Here is a 15,734-nt window from a genome sequence, read left to right on the forward strand (position 1 = left end):
GAATCCCTGCTTCTCACTTCCCATGTTAAGAGGTCCGGGTTCAGTCTTCTGCCTGGTACCTCAAAAAAATAAAATAAAAAATAAAAAAGATGTCTTTCTTAAAGTTTCCTAATACTGATTCTGGTATGTGGACCCCCATACTGTCCTTGTTTTTCAAGCAGCATTCAACCTACCATATTTACCTTGGCAAGAAAAAATTATCGTTATACATTATAACTACTATTTATTGAACGCTTATGAGTTGGACACTGCGGAACACTTCACATAGACTTTTATTTAATCCTCACAAAAGACCTTTGTGGTAAGTATATTTAACCCCATTCTACAGATCTAGAAACTGAGGCACAGAGAAGCTGCCCAGGTCACACAGGTAGTAACCACTGGAGCTAGCCTCCTTCTGACCTCTGAGGGGGCGCTCTAGAAGAATACATAAATTCTATCAGAGTATATTTTTCGCTTAGACTTTTCTCCTAATGGAATCTAGTCCGCAAGGGGTCAAAGAACTGTCTGTTTAAGGCATCTATAATTCTTATTTCTTCCTAGGCCAATAAGCTGCGGCGGCAAAGAGGTGCGACGGCTTTGTAGAACCCTGAAATCCCGCTCCAGAGCTCCGCACCTCTTCAGCGCCCCACGCATCCGGCCACGGGGTTTTCACGCACGTTCACAAAGCGCCGAAACTTTGAGCAAGAGCAGAGTTTGCCTTGAGCGCCCCGCGCCGCCGAGGCCGAACCGGTGGGTGGCCCGGCGGCTCTAATCCCGGCCATTCTCCCAGCGGGGAGCCCGGCGAGCGCGGCGGGGCGGGGCATTCCAGGCCAAATCCTCGCCCCGGGGACGTCACCGACCCAGGTGCGGGTGCGGCGGGGGCGGGAGTCCACCCCGCGCCTCCCTCCTCCCCGCACTTCTCCACTCCCTGCGGGCAGTTCGGGCGCGCCCCGGGATCCATTTTCTCTCGGCCGCCGCACCTGGAGCCGCGCCTCTGGGCAGGGCAGCCGCTGCGGCCCTCGAGGCGAGGACGGAGGGGGCGCGGGGAGGAGTCACTGGGGTGCCGGGCCCCGCGGAGTGGAGCGGGGCGAGCAGCCGGAGGCTGGGGCGCGGCGGAAGCGAGGCGCGATGGCGCGAAGCCCGCGGGGCGCCGGGCGCGGGGGCGCGTTGCTGCTGCTCCTGGTAAGTGCCGGGCGGCGAGCCGAGCCCCGCGGCGGGAAAGGCGCTGGCGGGGGCCGGGAGCGCGCCCCGACCTGCCCGCTTCCTTCGCGTTAATAACCTGCCCGACCTTCGCTCCCTCTTTGTGCCGGGAGATGAGAAAGGGCCGGGCAGGCTGCGGCGAGATCCGACCCCGAGGCTTCAGGAAAACTGCTCAGCCAGGGCCGAGGAGGGCGGTTGGGACTTGCCTGAAGTTCTGCTTTTCTTCCCTTCACACCCAAGCCCGAGCTCGGTTTTCTAAGCCTGATCTGAGTGTGGTGAGCTTTGGAGCGGGACACGCCTTCCCTGGAGATCCGGGGCTTTGTTCGGAGTCTCCTCGGGCTGGAAACATGGAGGCAATGGAGGGTAACATCCAAGCCTTCCTCCAAGTTTGTTAAGGAAAGTTGTCAAGATTCCCCAGGGTCTGTAGCCACTCATACCCGTTAATGAATTGGAAAAAAACAAAACAAGGAAAGTACGTATATGCTAGATTGAAGAAAAGGGGTGGGTGAAAAGTCTTATTTTACAAACTAGAACTTTTTGTTAAAGTTTAAACTTTAAGAAAATCACCCATATACAGGTAGTTTTAGCTTAAAGTTCACAAAGCCGGTGTTTTAAAACAATTTCATAGTGTTGAAGATAATGAATATGTGTAATAAGTCTAGTCTTTTAAATTTAATAGGTTACAGGAATTCGAAGTATAGAGCTACAGTCAAATGGAGTTTCCAAAGGTTGCTCTTAAAGAAAACTGCTTCAGCCTTTGGGATACAAAATTTACTGTTTACATCTAGGATTTTTGTCCTTGGTTCCTGTTCTAAAATTGGATTTTAAACTATTTGCTTTTCTGTTTGATTTTTAAATGGGTTGCACATAATTTAGAAATGGTTTACAGGGGTTTGCTAAATGAGTTTTAATACAGTGTTATCCTGCTGATATAGGTGTGGGTCACCCTTCCAAAGACTACACAAATATATATTCAGAAAAATTAGATACAAAATCATACTCTGTTTTAATTGCTCGTTAAAACAAAAAACCCAAATACATTCACTCTTTTAAAAGTTCTAACTTCCAAGATTACCTTCTCTATATTCCCCAGTTGTGGGGTGGGGTGGGGGAATAAATATAGATATATTAGAAAACAGATTTTTTAAAAAGGTAAATCTAATCTGGGGATTATAGTGAACTCTCACTTGCAATAGTGTGATAACTAGGCCTTCCCTCGGAACTTTGGCACACCACTTGATTTTCATGCTCTATTTATCCATTTCATTTTACTCCTGTCATTGAGATAATGTCCCATCCAATTTCATATTGTTAATAAACTTTTCTAAAACAATTTTGGGTTTTGGCTTCCAGAATAACAAAGCATCTAATTCCCTAACCATGATGCTTCCTGAATAAGGAGAATACCAAGCAAACATAGCTCCTAGCTTACTTTGAAGGCTAAATATTAAATTCCTTCCCTATAGGAGAAATGACCTTTAATCCTTACTTAGAACCAACTGAATGGGAGCTGAATCCTTGCAAGTATTCTAATAATGCTTTTTGTGATATAAAATTGAATGTTTACTTTCGGTAAATGAATTCTGCATTTTGCCCCATATTGTGTGTGTAGCAGAAAGCAAAGCCTCTGGTAAAAAATGGAAAGCAACGTTCATAGTAGGTTCCTCAGGAAACAGGATGTTTGTGAAAGGGAATATAAATTGCATTCTGCATTGCTCAGAATTTAATTGCAGGTAACAAATTCACTGTAGCTACTTAAACCTGGAAGATACTGGTTTCAAGGCATTACAGTGATTAGTAGTATAGGAAGAGAAATAGGTAATGAGAAAATGGTAACTCTTAAAAGATATCTCCTTTTATTATAAACTTATAGGAAAGTTGTTTTTTTTTTTTTTAAAAAAAAGACTTGAGCATTCATTTGGTCCAAATCCTACCTGATCATTAGAATTACCTGGTCAGCTAAATTTACTGAATTAAAATCTCTTAAGGTCAAGGTCCAGAAATATGTATTAATAGGAACTTCTCAGTTGATCTTATTATCAGCCAGGTGTGAGAATTACTGGTCTAATTTTTGCAATGTAGTTTATTCATAGATGAAATGTATAAGTATTTATGGGGCTGTATATATTTATTAAGTTTTGGTAGTTTAGAAAACTGCCAGATTGTACTGAAAATCAGAAAAATTCCCTGAAATCATAAGTGAGTTTTCAATCTAAGCATTTTCTAATTGTGCTTTTTTCTTGTAAGTTGCCAAAATTCCAAATTTCGATGACATTTTTTCAAACATATCTATATATGATGTAAGATTATCTTCTCAGTTTACCTTAAGTTTCAGAAGAATACCACATCAACTGAGACTACAATTTTTTTTTCATTCATTTCAGATTATTATCACAATTCAGTGAGCTTCTCTCATAGGCAAACTTGGTGACTAGGGTGAAGGAAGCTGGAACATCAGGATTTATATATGTCACAATCTAATGATCAGATGAAAAATGTCAACCGACCAAGAAACTAACCACATCTGACCACTATTTTTGTGTGCTTCCTTGCATGATGCAAAGCATGATGCTCGGCATTGTAGGACTGAAAAAACAAGGCATGTTCTGCTCTCTTGATGCTTATAGTCTAGTAAATGGTTAATATCCAAATGCCTAATGATGTGAGAAGAGCAGTGGTGAGGAACAAACTACCATAGTTATCTACAGAAGGAAACCCTAGCCCAGCCCTGGGCATTCAGACAGAGACTTGAAAACAAATATAAATTAGTGAGGTAATATGAAGAGGAGGAGGGAAACAAAGTTTTCAGTAGAGGGAAGCGCATGTGCAAAAACCTGTACACAAGGATGCCTGGTTCCATGGAAGAACTAAAAACGTTCACTGTGACTAGAACAGAGAATGTGAGGTGTTAAGAATGTGTAGCAAGACAAGTCTGCATCCTCCTTGTTAATGAGGGAAGACACAAAAGGCTAGTTGCCAAGTGAGTGATTTTAGGGAGTTGTTCAAATCATTAAGAAAATGAGAAGATGATTTATGGTTAAGATGACCAGGAAAGGGTCAAGAAGAAAGAGGTAGGAGTTGACTGGGTATACTTTTACTTTTACCTGGTTCAAAAAAAAAAAAAAAAAAAAGGGTACTGTACCCTAGGAAAAAACATGTTTGTATTCCAGAGCTTTGGATGCTGTGAGCAAAGTTGGGCAGAAAAGTCCATGTGAAACAGTGGAACGAGGGCGCATCTGGAAGGATGCGAAGACTTGATTTGGGAACAAGGATTCTGGAAGAAATGGGAATGGGGACATTTTGGTTATCACAGCAGCTGGGAATGCTCCTGGTACTTAGTACCCAAAGTCTAGGATCCTAAACTTCCTGCAATCTGCAGAACCCTTGAGAAGAATTGACCTCTTAAGAAGAATTGTCTTATCTGAAATGCCAGTAGCATCTCCATGAAGAAACAGTGATAGGCAAATCATGAGAGATTCATTCTAATTAGGGATTCAATTCTAATTAGGGATTCATCTTATCTAGATCCTCTTTTTAAACCACAAATAAATCAGGGCTTGACTTAGCCTTGATATATTCATTTATTTAACAAACATTATTGTGCTCCAGTCTGGGCCAGACACTGTTCTGGGTCTTCTGTCAAAATTATACCTTCATGTAAATAACTCTCATCAGTTAAGCAGTTGCTGCCTGGCTGACTAGAGAATGGGAGGGTAGATTTGGATGGAGATGAGAGACAAAATTTGGGGAGAGCTAGCCTTGGTAGGATAGAGGATTTTGGACATCAAGAGAGAATTTAAAGACCTGAGAGGAGAAGAGTAAAGAAGAAGGAAATGGGTTTTAAAAAAGAGGATTAGATATTAACAGATAAACTCCCCTTTCCATTTTACCTGGGCCCCAGTTGGTGCCACGGAAGGCTATGTGTGATGTTAAAAGATACAGTTCATGTGGAGGCATAATCGGGTTTAGAATAATACAAAACTGATCTTTGATGGGTTTTATTTTTCATTGGACCTAAAAAAAAGTTTCAGCATCTTCTGTATTTCCTGAAGCTATAGTTTACTTCACTGAGGAGCAAAATTTAGAGAGCTAGTGCTGTTGCTTTTAAAATTAATCAGGGGAAGCCAACCTGGCTCAACTGATAGAACATCTGCCTACCATATGGGAGGTCCAGGGTTCAAACCCAGGCCCCTGGCCCGCGTGGTGAGCTGACCCATGCACAGTGCTGAGCACGCAAGGAGTGCCCTGCCACGCAGGGGCATCCCCTGCTTAGAACCCCACAAGCAAGGAGTGCACTCCACAGGGAGCTGCCCCGTGCGAGAAAAGCATAGCCTGCCCAGGAGTGCTGCTGCAAATGCAGAGAGCTGATGCAGCAAGATGACGCAACCAAAAAGAGACACAGATTCCCAGTGCCACCGAGAATACAAGTGGACACAGAATAACATGGACAGAGAGAGCAGACAATGGGGGCGGGGGGGGGGGAATAAATAAAAATCTTTAAAAATATATAAATAAAATTAATCCGGAAAAATTGTCAAATTAGGTACATGTGGACAAATAGAATAATTTATTGGGTCATTTCTGAGATTACCAGTGGATATGTATGATTATGAATACTGTACTAGGCTGTCAGTGGTGAGCCTACAATTCCCGTGCCTCCTGGAATTTTTGCCTTGCTTTGGGTAGGTGGCCATGGCTATTTTCTTTTAGCTATCATTGTAATGTGGCTGCTGAGTATTAGAGGAAAAGGTGCACGGAATATTTTTGCTGTACAACTCCAAATGGGTCTTTTGTGTACCTCGGCGAGTATTCTGCTCGTCTCTTACTAATTCCCCATCAAGCTGTCCACATTGCCCATCCCAAACCTTGGCATCTGTACTCAATTGCCAACCCCCATGTAGATGGCCCTGCCTTTTACTTTATTGGAAAGCTACTTGCTAAGCCATGTTAGTGAGCTCTGCCTCCCTCATCCACTTAGAATATTTTCAGTTTCTTCATCTTCCACCAATTTCTCTTTCTAGATTTTGCAACTTTAGAGGCAGGATTGTTTCTCATTCATCTTTGCATCCTCAGCACCTAGGTTGTTAGCTGGCATGTTTAATAAATGCTAAAATGGATACATGAATAAATGATTGAATGATCTCTTATTCAAGGTTTCCCTTAATCCTTAATTCCATTCCTTCCTCCTCCATTCTGCATTCTTTATATAATCACTAACTGTGCTATTAAATGCCACTATTCTGCGTGCAGGCAAACTGCTCATGGGGCTTACTTACAGTGGGGAAGGAGGGGTGTAGAGAAGAACTGCGTGGGAGTTTTAGTGAAAAGTTAGTAATGGGCAAGGCTGGCTAGAACCCGTGTGCACCTGACTCCAGATGCCTTTATCCATCCAAAGGCATCACTGTGACTTTTCTTTTACAACCGCTTTCTACTGGTTCTTGTCCATAGGGTATGAAATTCTGTAAATAGCATATTGGATTGGTTTTATTACAATTTAAAATCATTCTAGAAAGGAAAAAAGGAAGAAATGTAAATGACGATTTGCCTCGTTTCACAGATAAAGCCCTGAAAAATCATTCATACAATTTTCTAAAGCTCTTGGTTTTAATTGTTTTCAATTTTGCCAATCCACTTTTTTGAGGACAGTTTTCCTGTTGGGACATTGGCGCCAGTTGTTGGTTAATTTCTGATGGTTCCTGAAGTTTTCCTTACTGACAGCCCAGTGCCATCTAGTGGTGAAAAAGGACAGTGTTGGTTTTCTTAAACTTCTGGGGAGGAAAATCTGTTTTGTTTCCATTCTATTCTTTAGTATGATTTTCAGGATTATATTGCAGGCAAAGAAATGAAACAGCCTGTAGTTTTTGTCTGTCGAATTATGTGAAATGTATTATGCATATTTACTTCTGTTTTACCTGACTTCAAAAGCATTTGTGGAAGTTGCAGAAAACACACCAAATGAAATGGTGACAATATTACAAAAAAAAAAAAAAATGTGCTTAGAGTCAATAAAACAAACCAGAATAGGTGGTGTAAACCAGGGGAAAACACACTTTAAAGTAAATCTATTCTAAGTTTATGTTTATTATTCTAAAGTGAAAAATCTTCTGATGGGAATAACTCACAGATATTGGATTTCCCTGACTTGTAATACACCTTTTCACACCTCACTTTGTAAGTAAGGGGCTCATTTTCCAGTTTTTAGATTACCAAGCCTCTCTTTTTCTCTTATCATCTGCCCTGCTAGTCTGTGATTTTACACAGTGGTTCCCCTAAGTGTGATTAATGACCAACAACATTGGCCACCCCTGGGAACTTGTTAGAAGTGCAGACCTTGTGTATCAGAGACTATGGAGTGGGGCCCAGCAATCTTGCTTTAACAAGCCCTCCGGGTGATTCTCCTGTACCCTCAGGGTAGAGAACTGTTAACGTCCCTATTTAAAAATAATTGAGATTAAATATTCAAAAGCCTACTTTTAACTGATTGTTAGAGAATCCGGGTGTCTTGTCTTGTGTATGTGTGTGTGTGTGTGTTTTAGGAGTCAAGGAATTGAAACTGAATAAAATAATATTGAAAGGGGAAACGGACTTTGGCCCAGTGGTTAGGGCGTCGGTCTACCACATGGGAGGTCCGCGGTTCAAGCCCCGGGCCTCCTTGACCCGTGTGGAGCTGGCCCATGCGCAGTGCTGATGCGTGCAAGGAGTGCCCTGCCACACGGGGGTGTCCCCCGCGTAGGGGAGCCCCACGCGCAAGGAGTGCACCCCGTAAGGAGAGCCGCCCAGCGCGAAGGAGGGAGCAGCCTGCCCAGGAATGGCGCCGCCCACACTTCCCAGGCCGCTCATGACAACAGAAGCGGACAAAGAAACAAGACGCAGCAAGAAGACACAGAAAACAGACAACCGGGGGAGGGGAGAGGAATTAAATAAATAAAAATAAATCTTTAAAAATAAATAAATAAATAAATAATATTGAAAGATGGACACTTGGGTTGTTTCCATCCTATGGCAATTCTGATTAATACTGTTTTTACCACTGTAGCTAGGTAATACAAATTAAAGTCCGGAAATGAGAGTCCTCTGATTTCGTTCTTACTTTTTAAGGTTTTTCTGGCTATTTGGGGCCCTTACCCTTCCAGTAAAATTGATAATTGGCTTTTCCATTTTTTTAAAAGGATATTGGAATTTTTATTGGGATTACATTGAATCTGTAAATCAATTTTGTAGTGCTGTTTGGTCTTTCAATCCCTGAATAAACAAAATACCATATATTTATAAGATGGTATACTATGCTGCTGTAAGAAAAATGAAATTGGCACACATATGACAACATGAATGAACCTTAAGGACATTATGCTAAGTCAAATAAGTCATCCAAAAAAGGATAAATATTGCATGGTCTCACTAATATGAACTAAATATGAAAAAAAAACCATGAAGTCAAAGTCTAGAGTATATGTTATTAAGAAAGAGGAAGAGGGCTGAGAAAGAGTACTGATAATGTTTGTAGAATTTTTAATTAAATTGACTGTAAAAGTGTGGAAATGAATAGCGTTGACGGTAACACATTATAGTGAGTATAACTAACACGGCTGGTTTATAAATGGAATTGTGGTTGAAAGGAGGTAGTTTGGGGGCATAAATGTCAATTGAAAGAAAGCTAGAAATATTTTGATGGTGTTCTTTTATAATCTAATAAATGTTCCACAAGGATGCAAGGTGTTGGTGAAGGGGTGATGTGTGGACATTCTGCGTGTTATGCATGATTGTTTTGTAAGCTCACAACTTCTCTAATAAAATATATAAAAAGAAAAAAAGAATATAAAATAATAGTCTCTAAAATGTCGTAATCCAAGAGTTAAAATAAATTGCCAAGACAGAGGACAGAAATACTCTCAAATATTTCTATATTTTTCTCATACACATTATTTAATTAGTCCTACTTTTAGTTACTACTGTCATTTTTAATTAGCCCTATTGCTTTGTTTAGCATTTATGTAACAAAAAATCAATAATTCAGAAAAGTATAATTTCAAATAAAGACCTGTTTTATATTTTAATATTTAAATAATAATAATATTGCCTTTTCTGGACCTTAAGTTAATTCATCCATACCAGGGGAAAATGTGAGCTGTACATTATTACACAAAACTTCATTTGAAATAATTTGTCACGGAGCATAACAACTCCAGTATAGTACAGCATTACAGAATCCACATTTTAAAATGCTTTTGCGTCAATAACATTTTTCCAAAGAATTTCTTCCTCTTTGAAGCTAACTTCAATACGACTCACCTAAAATTATATTGGTTACCTTAAGATTAACTCAAACAAAAAAGAGTAACTGAAACAGCGAAAGAATAGGCAGAGATTATTTATGATACATTAAATACTTTATTCCAGAGTCAGGCTTTAAATATTTATTATCTAAAGTTTAAATTCAAAATTCAAAAATTAAGGTCCAAATATTGCTTTTCTTTATTTTTTTAATTTAACAACCTGAAAACAAATGGAATTATGTATTTAAATCGGTTGTTGGCCACTCAAAGAATTGTTGCTTTAGGTAGATATTTTAAGTTTGCATTCTGTAAATAAATTATGATATTTGGCCCTAAAATCTGACCACTGTCAAATTTATCAAATTAGTTCACCGACATCATTGGTCCACACTTAATGCATGGGTCATTTGAACTATTCTGTTTACATTTCTGCTTCTACAGAGATCCTCCTCCCAGGACCTTTTTAAGATAACCCCTTCTAATTGTGTGGCTACAGAGGTTACTAAAGACCAGACTTCCAGCTTTCTTGTCAATACAGAAAAATCAAAATACCAAGGATGTAAACATGTGGCATCCATTGCCTTTATTTTATCTCATTTTATTTCCCTTAGACTATTTCAGCCAAAGCTGAAAACACTTTAAGAATGGATTGGGGGTAAGCCTAGACATGTCTGGCAGTTTCTGATTTTGCTTTCTGTACAACAAAGGGGAGAAACAAGAATTTTAAAACAGTCTGCCTGATTGGAAGAGTAAGAAAGGGAAACAACATGGGTGTGATAGATCATGATTATCTTGCAAAGGACATGGGTTCAAAAACAATGATGGGCAGGTACTAGATTATTTCTGAGTTGTCCTGCAAATCATCCATTGACCACACTATGCATCTTCTCTATAAAGAGTAATCTAAATGGAAGTAACAAGCCATTATAATGCCTCAAAGTTGAAACAATAGTTTAAACTACTTTGTATCCCTCTACATAACATCTGTAATAAAATATTAGTCTGAGAAATTGACTGTTAATGGGTCACCTCGTCATAGTATCATAGAATCAAGGAAGAAAGCTTCAGAATCATCTGTTTCAGAGGCAGGAGTTCAGTTAGAGAACCTGTCAGCCTAGAGGAGCTGTTGAGTTCATCCAGGTGATTGCAGAACAGGAAGATTTTCTATTAAGGGTACTGACCTTGAGAACAAAGAGTACATTGATAGATTGTATTTTCACAATGGGGTTTGACCTTTTCTTCTGCTTCTGCCAGTTTTTTTTTTTTTTTTTTTTTTGTGCCTGTTCTGGTAAGGCCAGTTTTTACTAGATGCACAGGCTCCATTGGTAGAAATAACAATAGTAAACTGGAAAAGCTTTTGCAGTATTTTTCTGGTTCATCTCAAAACACTACTATTTTGAATATTCAAAGACATGAAGCTTCCTTTTCCACTTCGGTCATAAAGGCATGTTATATAGGACATTTTTCTGTCACCAAGGTTCTTAGGAGAAAAAAGTAAACAGCTTTCATGGTTAGGATGAAAAATAAACATCATCTTGTCCAGCCACCCTTCCAATGCTTGAAACCCTTTTGCAACCTCCCCATAAGGCGTCACTCAAACTTCCAGAGCTGTAATTGTTAAAAGGGAAGTGGGGGAGTGGATGTGGCTCAAGTGGTTGAGTGCCCACCTACCACATTGGAGGTCCCAGGTTCGGTTCCTTGCGCTTCCTGAAAAAAACAAAAACAAACAACAAGCAAAACAAACGAAAAAAAAAACAACAACTCAGAGAAGCCAATGTGGCTCAGTGGTTGTACACCAAGTACACATACAAGGTCTTGGATTCAACCCCTGGTACCTCAAAAAAAAAAAAAAAAAGGAGTAGGAGGGTTGTACAGAAGACAATGTCAGCTCATTCCATTGTATTGCCTGCAACCTGCTATCAGTTTGGAAATTTGCATAAATCTCCATGGTCCTCTGGAATTTGTGTGATCTTCCTAACCCTAGATTCCAGTCAGAGAAACATGAGTCTAAATCACTCTAATTCAGGGTTTCTCAGTGGCACTTTGCCATCTGGGGCCAGGTAATGCTTTGTGTAGTAGCTGCTGTCCTGTCCATTGTAGGATGTTGAGCAGCATGCCTGGTCTTTACTCACTAGATGCTGGTAGCACTTCCTCCTCCCCCGTAAGTTGTGACAACCACATATGTCTCCAGATATTACCAGTATCCCTGGGGGTAGAGAATTGAGGCACAGTTGCCCTGTTGAGAGCCACTGTCTAAATTAAGAATGTGTTCTGTGAGATAGTCCCAAGGAAACATCTAAATTATTTCAATAAAGAGTAGTTTAAGGTTTTAACTATTTCCTCAGTCAAATAATAAACAGTTCCACAATAGACAAAATGTTGGTGCAATTACTCATTTTTTGTACAGGCCTGGAGCAACTATTTCAGTCCATCGTGCCTTTGTTATGAATCTGTGAAAGCAGGAAACCTCAGTAGATGCTGTGAATTGGGAATTTCAGAACTGTTATCTGGATGCTGAGATACCTCAGCTTTAAGATTCATTTCAAATTATTTTAACGTTTTAATATAACATACAAGTATTACCACAAGCATACAGATCATTGAATTTTCACAAATTCAGCCAACATCCAGATCGATATAGAAGATTGCCAGCACCCCAGCAGCCCCCCGGCACTCCCTTTAGTCCCTCTCCACCCTCATTGATAGGTAGCTTTGCGTAGATTAGCTAACAGCATAGAATAGCTTTGTCTCTTTTATACTGGCTCCTTAGATGCTTGTCAATTTAATAACAGCTTTTTTGGGGAGTAGGGGGATCATATTAAATATGCATAAAGCCACTCAGACACATTCCAGTTCTATAATTTTAAAACCTATTGATGACTCCCATATTATATATCTCCACACATAACCTCTTTACTGAGCTCCACACTTATATCAATAGGCTGGTCGCACAGGACACAAAAATAGCCCTTGTGTCCTAGCTCTCCCTTCCCTCCTCACCACCCATCTCCCCTCTCCCCTCTCCTATCCCACTGCCAACCTATTTCTCTCCATTCCTTCCCATCTCAGGAAATAGTGCCTTCACTCATCCAAGTACTTGGGTCAAAATTCTAAGGGTCATCCTTCACACTACTCTCTCCCTCAGTCAGTCCATCAACAGGTTCTGTTGCCTCTATCTTCAAAATAAAATAAACTAAATTCATCCCCTTCCCTTCTTTACTGCTAGCCCCATGGCTGAAGCCATTGTTATCAATTGCTGGATGTACAGCTGTGACTACTATCAGGTCTTCATATATTTGCTCTTGTAACTTATGGTACATTCTCTATTACAGCAGCCAGAATGAGCTTTTTAAAAGGTAATTCAAAAAAATAAAAATAATTTTAAAATTAAATAAATAGTGTAATTCCATTTTGGTCTTTCCCAACTTAAAATCTTCCAATGGCTTTCTATTATACTCGGAATAAAATCCAGTCCTCTCCATGAGCACATACTAGCCTATCTCTTTAGCTTCTACCATCCACTACTTGCATCCTCTAACTTTCTAGTAACACCAACCCTGATGCCAGTATTACTCTCACCCCATGGCTCTTTGCATATCTTTGCTTGGCTTGATCCTTCATTCCATTCAGGTAGGTCTCTGTACAAATGTAAATTCTTCTGGGAGCTTCCCCATAATACTAAATCAGTCTCTTTTACTCTTTCCCTGCTTTAGTTTTCTTTTAGAGCTCATATCACAACCTGCTTTTGTCTAGCTCCCTCTTTTTTTTGTTTTTTGTTTTTTTTTTAATTGTACAATAACTCTGCAAAAAATAGCTCTTTAAGTTAGGTTGCTTTCAGATACAAGTAACAAAACCCAGCTGAAAGATTAAACAAGAAGACTTAATATCTCACAGGCAAAAAAAAGGGTCAGAGATAGGGCAACTCCAGATTTGACCAGTTCTGCAACTTAAAGATGCTGTGGTTTCAGTGTGGCTTCTGTGTAATTTTGTTAGTTTTCCCGCACATGGCCATTCCAAATGTCACATTCTTACTCAACAATTTCCAGTGGTAGAAACATACCATTTTCAAATTCTTCCAATAGCTCATTGACTAGGATTCTCTTGCATATGTATGCCTAAATCAGTCACCACCGAGTGAATGAGAATACCATGTTTCAGCAAATACGCATCAATGTTCAGCTTCTTGAGCTAGCTAGCCAGGGTCTACCTCATACCTGAACAAAAATGGGGTTCAGTGAGTATTGAAAATAAGAGTATATGGCCCTTGGCTAGACACACCTAGCTATGTAGTATTAACTCCATTGTTACATGTAAGGAAACAGACTAAAGTAATCTGCCCAGGAGAATCTGGATTTGAGTCTAGGTGTGACTATTTCCAAAGCCAAACACTATCCACTGCATGATACTGCTTCTCAAAAATAAAGACAGTCTCTGATAATGATAATGAAGTTAAGAAAAGTTATGTCTTTATTGACTACTCTTCCCTGAAAAAGTGACTATGGGACCTTATAATAATTATATAATGTGTGTTCTGTACTCACACCCAGAACTTGGTTTCTAAACACCATTTCCCAGTATTAGGAATGAGGATGCCTTGAAGAAATGCCTGATGCTGATTTCTGCTGGGGCAGGGAAATATAGGATGAGCCTAGAATGTCTTGTAATGGTAGAAATGAAACAAGTGCTCAAAAAAAAAAAAAAAAAAAGTTGAGCCCATGTCAAAGGGACATAGAAGCCAACTTAAAAGACCTCCCAGTGGCCAAATATGGAACTGTGTCATCAACAAAATAAATAGCCTAAAGAGAAAAATCAATGTATGAGTCCATACTGATATAAATGATGGTGTAAATGTGACAAATCTTTCTCATCAAAGAATTGCAGATAATATGTATAGATGCCACCCTTACCAAAGGTGGTGCTTCCACCCTCTCCTTTCCCCAAGGGTAGGTGTGGCAGTTTGATATTTATGAATCCCCAAAAAAGAGAAAAATTATATTTGTAAACTGATCTTTTCCTCTGGTCTTTTCCTAGCCTCTGGGTGTTATACCCTTTGATTTTATTAAATTCAAAGGTTTTAATTTTCCTAAGTTTACTTTGATTCAGCCACGTTGGTAGGGCGTGACTCAGGGTGACCCTTGGTGGGCTGATACAGACAGACATTCACTCAAGAAGACACACAGAAGAGGAAATAGCTCTGTCATGTTTGATCTGGGGCCTGGAAAAGAGATGAACCATTTGCCTGATAGTTTGCAGCTAAAAAAAAGAGAAGAGAGCAGCTCATAAGACCTGGAAAGAAATGAGCCCAGTGCCAGCAGCTGAGAGACCAGCCCTATGCCAGCTTACAGCTGAGGTCAGAAAGAATCTGGGTCCAGAGCCTCAAGAGGAAGAGGACGCCCCGGAAGGAGAGACCAGTCAGTTCAGCAGTCATCTTGCTTCAACATGTGGCAACTGACTTTGGTGATTTTGGTGAAAAGCAACCTTGAGTTGAACTCTTTACAGCCTTGTGACTAAGCTTTTATCCCCCCCAAAATACTCTTTATAAAAGGCAACAGATTTCTGGTACTGTGCACCGGTACCCCTTTGCTGACTAATAAAATAGGCTAGGCTTAGGGGCTCAATTCCAAAGAATAGATTGGCTAAAGGGGGAAATAACTTTACAGTGAAGAACCCTTGCAAATGCTGCTTTATCCTGTAATATCATATGGATATCATGTGACCCCTGAAACAATGTGATGAAAAGGGCACTTCATTTCTGTGATGTTCTTTCCAAAAACCCATAACCCTAGTCTAGTCTATTCATAAGAAAAACAACACATGAACCCAGATTAGGGGCCACTGTACAGCATACTTGGCCAGTACTCAAGACTCTTGAGGTCATGAAAAACAAGGAGCCTGGGAAACTGTTACAGACCAGGGGAGACCAGAGAGACATGACAGCTAAATGCAGTGAGGATCCTGGAACAGAAGGATTTGGGGAAAAGGCTGGTGTTCATCTCTTAATTTTGAAAAATGTACCATAACTATTTAAAATATTAACATTAGGGAGAAATGTGTGAGGGGTATGTGAGAACTCTCTGCACTATCTTTGCAATGTTTGTGTAAATCTAAAATTCCAAGATAAAAACTTGTTTAAAAAAAGAAGTGTGCGCTAAGCCCCAGTCAAGATGGTAGAATAAGATTAGGCTTTAGGCCTCTGTACTCCCACAGATGGTGTGAACAACCAGCAGGAACTGGCAGAAGCATCCTTCTGAAAGCCCCAGAAAACAGCTAAAGGCCTGC

General features: G+C 40.2%; 1 protein-coding gene across 1 annotated transcript in view; it reads left to right on the forward strand.

Annotated features, from left to right (window-relative positions):
- Positions 1 to 854: 854 nt before the first annotated feature.
- Positions 855 to 15,734, forward strand: part of DSG2 (desmoglein 2) — a 56,016-nt gene continuing 41,136 nt past the window's right edge. The window contains exon 1 of the mRNA XM_004470237.3: positions 855 to 1,164. Within this exon, the coding sequence (XP_004470294.1) occupies positions 1,111 to 1,164 (54 nt within the window). The 5' untranslated portion in view covers positions 855 to 1,110. The remainder of the gene's footprint in view (positions 1,165 to 15,734) is intronic.

This window comes from Dasypus novemcinctus, chromosome 16, assembly GCF_030445035.2.
Source record: "Dasypus novemcinctus isolate mDasNov1 chromosome 16, mDasNov1.1.hap2, whole genome shotgun sequence".
Taxonomy (NCBI): domain Eukaryota; kingdom Metazoa; phylum Chordata; class Mammalia; order Cingulata; family Dasypodidae; genus Dasypus; species Dasypus novemcinctus.